At 34.9% G+C, this 12,849-nt stretch overlaps 1 protein-coding gene across 1 annotated transcript in view; it reads right to left on the bottom strand.

The window, feature by feature from the left end:
• Positions 1 to 12,849, bottom strand: part of LOC101982181 (dystrophin-like) — a 681,579-nt gene that overhangs the window by 307,971 nt on the left and 360,759 nt on the right. The window contains exons 3-4 of the mRNA XM_013354813.1: positions 8,048 to 8,140; positions 3,064 to 3,141 (exon numbers count right to left, since the gene is read on the bottom strand). Coding sequence (XP_013210267.1) covers positions 3,064 to 3,141; positions 8,048 to 8,140 — 171 coding nt within the window. The remainder of the gene's footprint in view (positions 1 to 3,063; positions 3,142 to 8,047; positions 8,141 to 12,849) is intronic.

The following is a 12,849-nucleotide window of genomic DNA, read 5'->3' as shown; positions in this document are numbered from 1 at the left end:
CTCTCTCTCTCTCTCTCTCTCTCTCTCTCTCTCTCTCTCTCTCTCTCTCTGTGTGTGTGTGTGTGTGTGTGTGTATTTGTGTGTATCTGTGCATTTGTAATAATAATATTTTAAAAAATAGAAGGACGTGGATTTGAGAGGAAGTGGGGGACCCAGGAGGAATTGAGGGATGGAAAAGAAGGGAGGAATGATGTAAACATATTATTCACCTATGAAATGGTCAGTAAATAATATTTTTCTTAAAAAGAAGAGTTGTAGAAAAAGAGGAAACAAGAACTGGTTTGAAGCATTAGAAATGACCATGACTCTCTCTAACCTTTTTCTGCCCCAGGGGGGATGTGTATGTTGTTACCTGGTTGATATTGTAACCATAAACCATCTCTGCTTCCTGTCAGCACATGGAAGTAGCATGGTCTCAAAAGTGAATGACTTCCTTATTTGCTCAGCAATGCAAGACAATGGACAGCATAAGGATTTTTAGTATAGGTTTCAAGACTCACCCAGAACAACAGAGTAAGAACAACTAGGATGTTTCATACACTGTATGCTGCCCTGTTTACACCCACACCCACCTAACCTGTTATTTTCTTTCTATAAGTCCACTGCCTGTGATTTTATATAGCCTCCTCCCCACAAACACAACACATATTCATGGTGGCAATTATCCAATCAACAACACTGGAAGGATATTAATGAGGTGGTTAGAGAAGATTCAAATCACCAGGTCATTGTTTGAGAATATATATATTGATATTGTGTTGCACATCTATCGCATGGTACTCTACTAAAGCTACACCTTTCATCAAGTTAGCAATTTTCTTTTATAGTTCAGAGAAAGTAAGTGTTTTTATTCAACTAGCCACTTAATGCATCACTATCCATGGTTAAGTCCTTCAATGATGCCCATTTATGGAACTAATCCTCAGTTATAGTCTTTTTAACTTTGGTTTTGGATGTGTCCTACTTTGAGTTTCTATTGCTGTAATGAAACACCATAACCAAAAACAAGTTGGGGAGGAAAGAGTTTACTAGGCTTACACTTCAGCATTGCTGTTCATCACTGAAGGAAGTCAGGACACGAACTCAAACAGAGCAGGATCCTGGTAGGCAGGAGCTAATGCAGAGGACATGATGGGAAGCTGCTTACTGGCTTGTTTCCCATGGCTTGTTCAGCCTGCCTTCTTATATGACCCAGAATCACCAGCTCAGAAATAGCCCTACCCACAGTATGCTGGGTGCTCCCCCATTCATTGATCATTAAATGAGAAAATGCCTTACAGCTGGATTTTACAGAAGGAGGCATTTCCTCAGCTGAGACTCCTTCCTCTCTGTGATTCTAGCTTGTTTCAAGTTGACACATACAAAAATACCCAGTCAGTACAGAATGTGTCTTCTGTTTCAGGACAGTAATTACTGCATTTGGGTTCACAAGATAACTTAGACTTTTATGATCATTATGCTAGTGGTTCTCACAACAGACTATAGATTAAAGGTTTTCTTAATTGTTTTTCTAATTATAAATAGCACCAGATATATCTATTGGTCTCTGGACATTCTAGAGCATTAAAGAATAACATTACTGGTAATGGCAAAGATAGAACTTTCTTAATACCTGGAGAACAGCACAGATTTGAGCTTGGAATAATTAAACAAAATTATTAAACTGTTGTGTTTTTATACTCAACTTTATAGGGAGAATTTATACAAAGTGAATGCTATTTTGTATATCTGTCTACTATGCTTGGGAGCATGAGGAGAAATGAAATAACTATTCTAAATATACAAAGTATTTATATTATTCTTATACTTCATTTTAACATTAAATATGTTGCTATTAAAATGATTATTCTATTACTTTAAATAAAATCTATTATGATTAAGATATATTTATAGACTTAGAAGGTTTCTATAATACTGTGTCCTTGTTATTTGTTTGAATTCTCTTCAGCAAAACAGCAGTTTTTTAGATACTCTTTCAATAGATTTTATCTATATTCATTCCAGTATTTACTTTTGAAAGAACTTCTCTTTTTAACCTAATATGCTAGAAAAAATTGTTGTTTCCATTAGGTCATTTTAGTCTAATATCAGAAAAACTGAAAATTTAAAGCTGGAAAGCAATCATGTTTGTAAAGTTTCAATAAAATAACTTTCATATGTTAAACGTGACAATGACCCTACATTCATAAATTCAACCTGTTTCTTTACAGTTTCCAATTTTACATCCTTTATGTTAGCCTTCTGTGACCAGATGAGTTGAGAAATACATGCAAGAATGTACAATATTAAAAATCTATTATGTATTGCAGTTATTTTAAGAATATATGGTAAATGTTTTGAAATTACATTTTAAAGTGTGTTGAATATAGTCAGAAATATACCAAAAGTGCCTTAAAGACATATTGGTCTATTAGAAAGTTTGTAGAAGTTAATATGAAAGGAAAACTATCTTCCTGCAAGGTCATGATGTAAACTTTAGTTCAGTCTTTCTCAGAGGAGACTAGATCTCCTCTCTCCTGCTCACTCATTTAGTTATGATTGTTTACTTTTTTCTAGTACATCGTGTATATTTTCATCCAAGTATACTAAACCAAACAATTCTTCCCCTTCATAGTAGTTGTTTCTTTGTTAAACTTTTATTTTCGATGTGTGTTTAGTGACACAAATATTAGCTTGATTCGCACTAAGTATGTTAGCAGTAGAACTGAAAACATGGCATACTATTCAGGAATCCATGTCTCTTTGTTTTACAGAATACTGCTACATGAAGGACTCTGTCTATTAAAACAGCTACCTCAAGTAACATATAGAAGCAACATGAAAGTCATAGCAGGCACAGGTTTCACCTTTCTCTGTCCTCTAGGATTGTGTCCATCGGCTTCCAGAATTACATTAGCTGCAAGCACATACAAAGGTACTAGCTAGCACATGGGCTCTGAATAAGAGCCTCTGCGATTTACAAGAGAGCTTAAGAAGCCTTCTCTACATTTGGGCCAAAGCCCTTTCTCAAACATTAAACATGCTGTTTCCTGGTGTTCAGACCCTGTTCAGGTCACCACTTACATTATTTTTCTGTAAGACCTGCAGTGCCTTGTTGACATTGTTCAGAGCATGAACTCTTGTAGATCCTTTTTCTTTTGGCTAAAAAAAAAAGAAAGAAAGAGAGAGAAATGGTGTTTACTAGGGAACAAAGAGACAAAAAAAATCTACCTGAAAAGACCAATATAAATTCCACTTTTAAGCTTGAATATTTTACATTTAAATGAACACATACTGTGAAGCATATATTTAAAAAAAAGCCTTCAGGCTTTGGGATTTGTCTTTGGCATAGCACATCTTTAGCATAAAGAATCCACCTCCTGGGAAAGAAAGCACAATTTTTCCCTTTACAGTACAATTTGGAATGATTGTGCCTTCACTTCTTTTTAGCTCAGTGTATATTGTTATAATACCATCAAGGCTGAAAACATTAACAAAATCTATAAGGAAAGTAAGCAGTGAGATAGAAAAGTAAGTTTTAGAAAAGTTTGACGGAGATGTGAGTTTCTTGGACTGCCCACACTCCACTCACTAACTAGCCCACTTATACAAGCTCAAACAAGCGACCCTTATATAACTCAGTTGGTCATAAAAAAAGGGGGGTAATAGAAAAGAATAACAGGTTGACTAATAGAGGGAGGGACATAGGAGATGAAAATGGAGGTGAGTCTGATAAAAAATACCTTGTCAAATAAATCATAATAAGGTACAGAATTGTCAAATACAAATTATTCCACACAAAATGTTCAGTGAGCATTCAGAAAATGAGAGTCTCTGAAACGTTTAGCACTGAATGGGACATACTTATTACATCCCTTACTCCAAGTCCTAGGGATATTCTTAGTCATAAGAGCCAGAGGGTTTTGATGACAAGAAAAAAAAAAACAAAAAATAATGTTTTCCCGACATAGCATGTTTGATGCACATTGAAACAAACATGTGTTATTGGAACAAGAAGATCTGTTCAAGACAAGATCTCAATATAGAGTAGGAAGGTGGTGGGTATAAAATCCCAAAACCATCTGTAGAGTTATTGCTATCTGATAAAAACAGGGAGAAGAAGAGTTAGTTTCCATTAATGATGTGATTCTTGGTAGACTGGCTGCACACTAGGGCAGGTCCCACTACGAATACGAGCTTGGCAACAGAAATTGGGCTCAATGGCAAAATAAGAAATGTTTTAAAAAAAACAGGCAGAGGTGGGGCACGCCTTTAATCCCAGCACTTGGGAGACAGAGACAGGTGGATTCCTGTGAGTTTGAGGCCAGCCTAGTCTACAAGGGCTAGTTCCAGGACAGGCTTCAAGGCTACAGAGAAATCCTGTCTCAAACCCCATCCCCCCAAAAAAATGTAAAAAAAGAATGATTTTCAATGTCAGTTGGGAATGTGTAGGAGGATGGATAGGGTGCTAATGGCCAGAGTTGGGGGGAGAGGATGCATATTTTCAAAATACAATGCATAAAATTCCCAAATAATAAATTATCACCAAAATATGTAATGTTAAATAAGAAGAGTATTTCTTTGACTACTACCTAGTTGTCCTAGTCACTAGAATTCAAAATTTCAATAACCAGGCTTCTTAGTTTATAATTAGTTTATCCCAAAAGTTATATCCCATCTTTTAATTTTAAATAGCATCTGCATAATTAATGAAAATACACAACACCTTATTTTTTCTAACTGATAAGTTTTAAAATTCGATTGTTATGATGCTTGTATTTATTAACAATTATGATTTTTTGATGGATTTCTCTTAATGCAAGTTTTCATTAGCTATCTCCAGGAATATATCAGAAAGTCATTTCCTACTAATAACTTTTCCTTGATATCTTCAAAAACAATGTCAGAACAAGTCAGCTACTGAAACCAGTGATTTATATAGCTCTCATTTTAAGCTTAGGGAGGCTATTGTTTAGTAAAAGTCATGACCTCCAAAACCTGGTTTCAACTTTTTGCTCTTGCACTTTTGGACTATGTGAGCATGAGAAACTTCTTCCCATACTCCGGTTGTCTCACCTGTTAAAACAGAGCTAATAAAAATAGCTGTTCTACAACTTTAAATAGGAATGTGTGTAAAGACGTTAGATGGGGAGTTTTCATATAGCATTTTCAGATTTTTGCTGTATGGAGTTGGTAGTACATGCAAGGTACTTCACATTATCATTAAGCAACTTGCAATGCCAATGGTTCCATACAACTTGTATATGTAATTATTCTAAACTTAAAAGAATTAATGTGTATTTACAGAAATTATCAGTGGAGCAAGGCTTTAACATTTGGGCTGGGCCTATGCAGTCAGAATTTTCTTATTACTTATCTTACCTTTTCTTTACTTTGTGTATGTATAGAATAAATAATGTACTTTTGTACTTTTAATTTTACCGTGTACTTTCCAAGAGTCTTCCCAACCTTCTTAAGACTTCCATACCCTAGAGAACCTTATTCTTTAAACTGGCTGGATAAGCTTCCAACATTTATTCTTAGTCTTCTATTCACCAAGATGACTTGACTAGTATCTTTGTAAAAGACATAAATGTCTTGTTCCCTCACTTCCTCCATCTCCAAGCATAGCCTCATCAACAGAAATCTCCACTTTTCATATCTTAGAAAATTTTACCCCATGAATGTCCAAGTGATAACAGCATATATTTTAGTATTTTTCCACCTACCACCACAAACATCAAGAAAACAAAGGTACAGAAACGTGTTTTTACAGAAAAGCAGCAGAATGTCATCATAAGTGTGCAGAGAATGAGAACAGTTTAAGAAAGACAGTGAGATTTATTTATTTTTTTATTTATGAACAGAACTGACCCATAATTACCAAGAGTAGCTGGATGCTCACAGGCACTAATTTCTTTATCACCATTTTAAAAATGCACATGTTCTGCATACACACTTAAATATCATATATGCATATAGTGAAATTAAGACTAAGCCTACACTGCACCTTCCAATTGGCTATTTGACAAAAGTTTAAATGTAAAGAATCTGAATATTTTATTTTAGGAAGTCATCAACCCAAGTTAAAAGTTCATAAAAATATATCAAATATGCATATAAGTAACATGCATATAAATAATATTATACAGACTAAACAGATTATTTTAAGGAGCATATATGTATTTGTATATATACATGCAAAAATAACTAATGAAATAGGAGGTGATGCACTTGAAAGAGAGTAGAGAGGAGTATATGAGTGAATCAGAAGGAGAAAAGAAAAGGGTGAAATGTAATTATATTATAATCTCAAAAATAAGACAAATGGGTTAGTAAACCAGAGAAATGTATCACTTTGAGTTAATAGAGTAACATATTAATCTTATATAATTATTGAAGTTAATTAAAAAATGAATGCACAAAGTATGGCTTTTTAGCCTAGCTGCAGTATTTGAAAATCATTTTCGTAGCCATGCTTCCATATACGTACCAAAATATTATTTTAAGTAATTAAAAGCAAAAAATGAATTCTATGGAATTTAAGAGGGAGAAATTAATTTTAGAAGTTTGTTCTAAAAGCCTTCAATAGCAAGCAGAAGCCAATGTTTTTCAAGGACTGTCAGAACACAAAGACGCACACAAAGCAAAAGAGGTAAACAAGACAACAAAGCAAAATTCTGGGCAATGACTGAGCGAACAGGGACCAAATTGGCTTGGTGTGGGAGAATTGCAGGAGGCAACTCAGAGATAGGATTTTGGCCAGATCTAACTTTGATAGACAGCTAGAGTTTCTATACAAAGCCTTGGCTTGTGTGGGGGGTCGTGCTCATGTGCAGGCACATGCTTAAATGCGCATCCTGGACAGCTATGGTAAAGGGAAAAGAGGTAAGATTAAAGCAGTAACTGAACAGGGCTCATTAGACATGCAGAGTGGATGACTGTAGGTAGAATGGCGTCCTAAGCCCTGCTTACAAGAATAATAGACATCTAAAAACAAGATTTCTAAGTCAAGAGATTATGATTTAAGAGTTTTTCTCCATTAGGAGACTTTCATCAACTGAATTCAGACTCTTCCATGACTTTAGTGACCCATAACATTGTATTACCATGTTATGTCTTTCATAGGAATGTTCTAAAGTTATACAAGTTAAAGTTCTCAAAAGGAAATTACATTTTCATCTCATTTGCTTTTGGATATCAGACTAAATACTAACATTTCATTATGCTGTACTAAAAATAATTTTATTTATAAAATGCAGGTACATTTAAAATATGTGCAAAATATAAAACAGCACAAAGATAAGTTTAAAGTCATTATGCATAAAATTTTATACAATTGGTCCTTAAGAAGCATTTTTAAAAAGTGAAGGCACATATTGCTTATTAACAGAATGCATTGCTGAAATTTTTTACTATATTATCCTGTATAAGATAGACAATGCCAAATAGAAATTTATAATATGATTTAGTTCAGTAATAAGACTGTCTTGTTTACCTAATACATTGGTGATTTTCATTAGATAACTGAAATAAAACTAGTTCTTTGAGGTCTGACACTTCATTGAGGTTACTGTAAATTTCACAATAAATTTCCTGGACTGGGGAGATTTTTCAATGTACAAGTTTGAGGGCCAGAGTATGGATCCCTAGCACATACATAGTTGCCAAATAGGCATGGTAACCTGTCTGTGATCCCAGGGCTCAGGAGGCAGAGACAGGGACCACAGAAGAAAGCTGACTAAATAGACCAGCTGAATTGATGAAGTCTAGGTTCAAGTGAGAGACTTTGCCTCAGAGAGAGACTGAGCCAGATATCTTAAGTCAACCTTTTGCCTTCACACACACACACACACACACACACACATACACACACACATGTCTGTATGTCCACATGAAAACATGCATCCACTCCCACATACATACACATGAGAAAGAAAAGAGAGAGCAAGAAGGAGCAAGGGAAGAGAGTGAGAGAGAAAGAGAATGAAGGGAGAGAGGGAGGGAGGGAGGGAGGGAGGGAGGAAGGAAGGAAGGAAGGAAGGAAGGAAGAAAGGAAGGTTCCTACCAGTTTTTGTCCTGTCAGGCCTTCCAGAAGGTCTAGGAGGCGTTTCCCATCCTGCAGGTCACTGAAGAGGTTGTCTATGTGCTGCTTTCCAAACTGAAATAAAAAAACACACCCACTTGAAGAAATTATAATTTTTTATGATTCATATCTATGACAAAGGCTTTGGAAATTTAAAACTATATTTAAGGGCATTTGATGTATCAAATTAATAAGTGGCCAGGAGTAATGGATGAAAAAGAAAGTTCAAGCTGATCATGAGGATCAAAGAAATTATAACATTAGGACAAATGTACATAAACTCTTAATGACAGCAAGTTGAAATTTAGAGCGTAATTCATCCAATTATTCTGTCATATCATTCAACAGCCTTTTGTCATACCTTACATACAATAATTCAGAAAGTCTTGTTCTCATCTTAAAACAAATCAAGTTTTGAGAATATCTGATTTATTTTAGTTAGTTAGCCAGTAGTTAGTTTGAAGCCTATCAGACCTGGTAAGTTTAGGTGGTCTTACACCCAAATACCTAGTAATCCTAGTTGGTCTCCCATCCAAGTACTATCCAGGCCTAACCATGCTTAACTTCTGGGATCAGATAAGATCCATGGTGTTCAGTGTGGTGAGGCTGTAGGTAGAAAAATTGGATTAAACAGGGTGAAAATAACTCTAATAAGGTTTTTCACTTATTTTTCTAGGATATCTACTTAGAAATTCCATTAAAGAACCTAAAAATTACTGTAATCACTAATAAGTCCTAAAATTCTTAGGGAAACTATGGATGGGAGACACTGAATTGTGCAAATGGACCTTATCACCGTTGCATCGTTTCTGTCATCTTAACAGTACTGCACTCATCTTATAGGAGCAGGTGAGACAAAGAACTTGGCTGTGCAGCCCCTTGTTAGAAAACTAGAAATCATAAATCCAATGTTTTGCATTGGTTCTAGGTAACCTCTGAAGCCTCTATCTGCTCCTTCCATCTTACCATGCTATTCTTTCGACCTCATCTTTCTACTCTGTTATCTCGTACAGACACTGTTTCTTCTGACAGACACTCTAAATATTTTCTAGTTTTCATTTAAAAATATCCACAATTCCTCTTGGTGAGATTATTTCCAGCTCTCTTATCACCCAGATTATCAACAAATACTTAGCTCATCTAGCACTGAAATTAATGGAACATCAATAAACCTATGCAAGATGCTGCATGGAGCTCATTTGGGAAATCAGACACATAATACTCAGATGACAGTAGTTCCTTCCAACTGGGAAAACATATTCAAGAATGATAATACCACAAACATTAAATAAGTGGATCCAGGAAAACATAACTGTGGAAATGCCAGTCTGTGGACTCGAATCATGAATTGTTTTCTCCTGTGTGTCAAATAACAGGCCTAACATTAGTGATTTGCCACTACTCACAAGCCACTTAGATTGCAAATGAACTTTGTAAGTTACTTATCAAGAAAATCCCTTTATTCAAGAAAAAAACATTGATTTATCTATGATTAAAGACATAAAAGTTGGATTGTCCCACAATAAGATAGCAATGTCAATGATTGGCCCTGTAGCTTCCGAGATAGGTGCCTTCTATGAAGAAAATCCTGGCTTCTGCAGGCAAGAAACTCATTCTTGTATGCTCAGGTTTTGTGATATGATATCAACTAAGGACAATTTTTTACAAACTATTTTTTTGAAATTATGCCCCAGTAGTTCTTTTTGAAACTACAGTGTAAGAATGAAAAGAGTACAAAATATTAACATGCTGCAATATTTTTAAAATGATTATTATGTATACTATTATATATAAGCAAATCTTAAAACTGTGATATTTTATGACTCTTTAAGCAGATGACTGTATATTTCCTAATAATACCATAAATATCAGGAATGTAAACATAATACTGAGATTTTGTTTTCCAAGTAAATTAAAGTACAACTTAAAATGCTGTTTATTTCAGCAGCAAGTTTTATCAAAGCAACTGAGAAAAGAGTGTCTTCTAAAATTATGAAAAGAAGCATCTTCCGGATATACCAGTTTTTAATATAAGCAAATGTATTTTTTTCTGGCAAAGATTGTTGTTCTTAGGCCATACCAGGCGTCTATATTGGTTGCCAGACAAACTCTGACAAACCAAGAAGAACAATGATGAGAAACTGACATTTATTCATAAAGAATAGAAGGTGGGAAATATGAAATGTGTCTCAGAGCACCTAATATAAAAATCATATAGCACCAAACATATGCTTTGATTGGGGAAAAGAAGTAAAGACCAACAAGCTTAGAGAATCTTACCTACAGTCTAAATGTGACACAGACTCTGTAATTTTCCCTTTAATGGCAAATTTGACCAAAATGGAAGAGGAGTAAATGATGATACTACTCTCTTCAAAGGTTCCCTAGTACAACTAGTTGATGGTCTTAGTGCAAGGAAGCAGCACGTTAGTAGAAAAGAGACTGATACTATTATTTTAGCAGTTTTCAAAGCACATATATAACCAATGATTTACTGAAGTATCATAACAGAAATCCAAGTCTTATTTGTTCCACTGGCCATATTTTCATCCAGAAGAAACATGATTCCAGCAAATGAGATTGAATGAATTCATCCTGGATATGGCAGTATCAATTCAATATCTTAAGGTTTAACAGTTCTTTAAGAGCACATGCTGAAGCAGTTTTTGCCCTGCTTCCTTTAATGTATGTTTGCTTTAATGTAAAAGCAAATATCAAAGCACTTTTGAGTAAAATTCCCATTTACGAAAGCAGTTCTCAACGAAATGTCACGGAGCTTCAGATGCTTAGTCTACATGTAATATGACTACCCCACAGAGAGAAAAAAAATCTCATTACTCCTGCATCCTGCACTTGGTTTTAACTACTCTCAACTTCTTGTTAGACAGAATTATAGATACTATACTGCAAAGGATCACAGGTTACAAAGGCAGCAGAAGCTAACTTTGGCACTCAGGTGCCCTGTTCACTAGATATGGTATCCTAGTAAAGCAAGTAAACCTTTGAACTTATTTGTAAAATGGAAATTGATACGATAACAGCTCAGAGCACACTTGTGAAGTTTAAATGAAAAAATGTTGTATTCTATAGGTATTGCATTTTGATGAGCAACTGATTCATATTTAATAAATATGGGTTGATTTTAACCTTTATTCTATTAGTGCTTCTGTATTTATCTAGTGCTAAGTACTAGGTACATGTGAAATTTTAGCATGCTATTGAATCACATATAAAATGTTGAGCTCATTTGCAGTGTATATGAGTACAACCCCTATAATAGTAGATAATAGTATAAGAGTATAAGTGTAGCCCCTAGAAGAATAGTAAGGAAGGAGAACTGTAATTGTGCCCATAAATCACTGAGAATGAGGAAATAAATGGTGGATTGGGAAGCTCATAGAAGATTCACGCCCTTGTTCTGTTACTTCTTTGGCTATTTTAATTAAATCTCAGTTTGTTTCTATCCCATTTCCTCTTTGATTTCTATAACATCATTTTTTTTCCACAGGTGACATTTAGGGTAATGAAAAGCATCCTATTTTCCTAAAATCCCATCGTTAATGGCTTTCTTTTCAAGTGCAGAAAATGATTTTGTAAAACAAAGTGTCACATCCTTTTTGTGCCACATGACTCTGTGGCTCTCTGTCTTCAGTTCCTTTCATGACTAATGCTTCCTTTATTAAATGAACTCAGTGAACTTTTGACATTACTCAGCAGATTCACGCATGAGGTTATTGACTTCTTTGCTAACCCAAGTAGCAAGATGAAGTGATCATGAAATAATAACCCTTCTACAGTACTGTAAGTAAAGAACTAAGAGACATGGAAGCCCCGACAATGTTGAAAATATTAATAGGTGGTATAAACAAAGAGGAGAACAATTAAAATAAAAAAAACTGTGAAAGGCTCAGAAATGAATTTGTGAGGCTGTTTAAGGGGCCTCTAACTATTTGGAGTTATAGCAGTCTTTTAACCTGAAAATACAGAAGGATCAATATAGTGTTCCAGTAAGAGGTAAAGAGCACACGGATAATTTAGCATGACCTTCTGGTTACAAAAAGGTCAAGCCTTGGATATATCTGTTGCTCAAAAAGTCAAGAGACTGCTCAGTGATTACAAATGTCTGGACACTGGAAACAGCAAAAGGACTGCAAAAGTGAGGATTCAAGATCTCCAGGGAGGCAATGCTGCTGGACTGCTCAGCACAAAATGAAACAGCCCACTATAGTTTAAAGAGGAACACTTCATAGGTGATATTTTTCCTTAAGTATGGTTTTAAAAAATTTAACAACCATTGTATTGCAGCATAATATACATACAGGAAATATATATATCTTAAGCTATATAGCTCAATGAATAGATTCATATTACCAGCAATCATACTTGGAAACAGAGTAACAACCTCATGACACTTCTGTGGACTAGCGTGTTTAAGAATGAGCACTGTACAAATTGTGAACAATACATATTAATAATGCTTTACAAGCCTCTAAATAAAGACAAATAAAACATGCCTCAGCTTTAATTTTAGGAATGTAATGATTGAAAGGGTTATGGGTTATAGAGAATTTGGAAAGAAATTTTTGCTCTGATAAAATGTGTTTTACAAAGCACAAAAATTGTAATTTTACTAATAAAATTTACTCTACATTCACAATGCTTTTATTGAAATACAAATCTTCTATATTCTTGGGCCGGGCGGTGGTGGCGCACGCCTTTAATCCCAGCACTTGGGAGGCAGAGGCAGGCGGATCTCTGTGAGTTCGAGACTAGCCTGGTCTACA

The sequence above is a fragment of the Microtus ochrogaster genome, unplaced genomic scaffold, assembly GCF_000317375.1.
Source record: "Microtus ochrogaster isolate Prairie Vole_2 unplaced genomic scaffold, MicOch1.0 UNK71, whole genome shotgun sequence".
NCBI lineage: Eukaryota > Metazoa > Chordata > Mammalia > Rodentia > Cricetidae > Microtus > Microtus ochrogaster.
The sequence above is the reverse complement of the archived record's forward strand: the minus strand, read 5'-3'. Positions and strand labels throughout refer to the sequence as shown.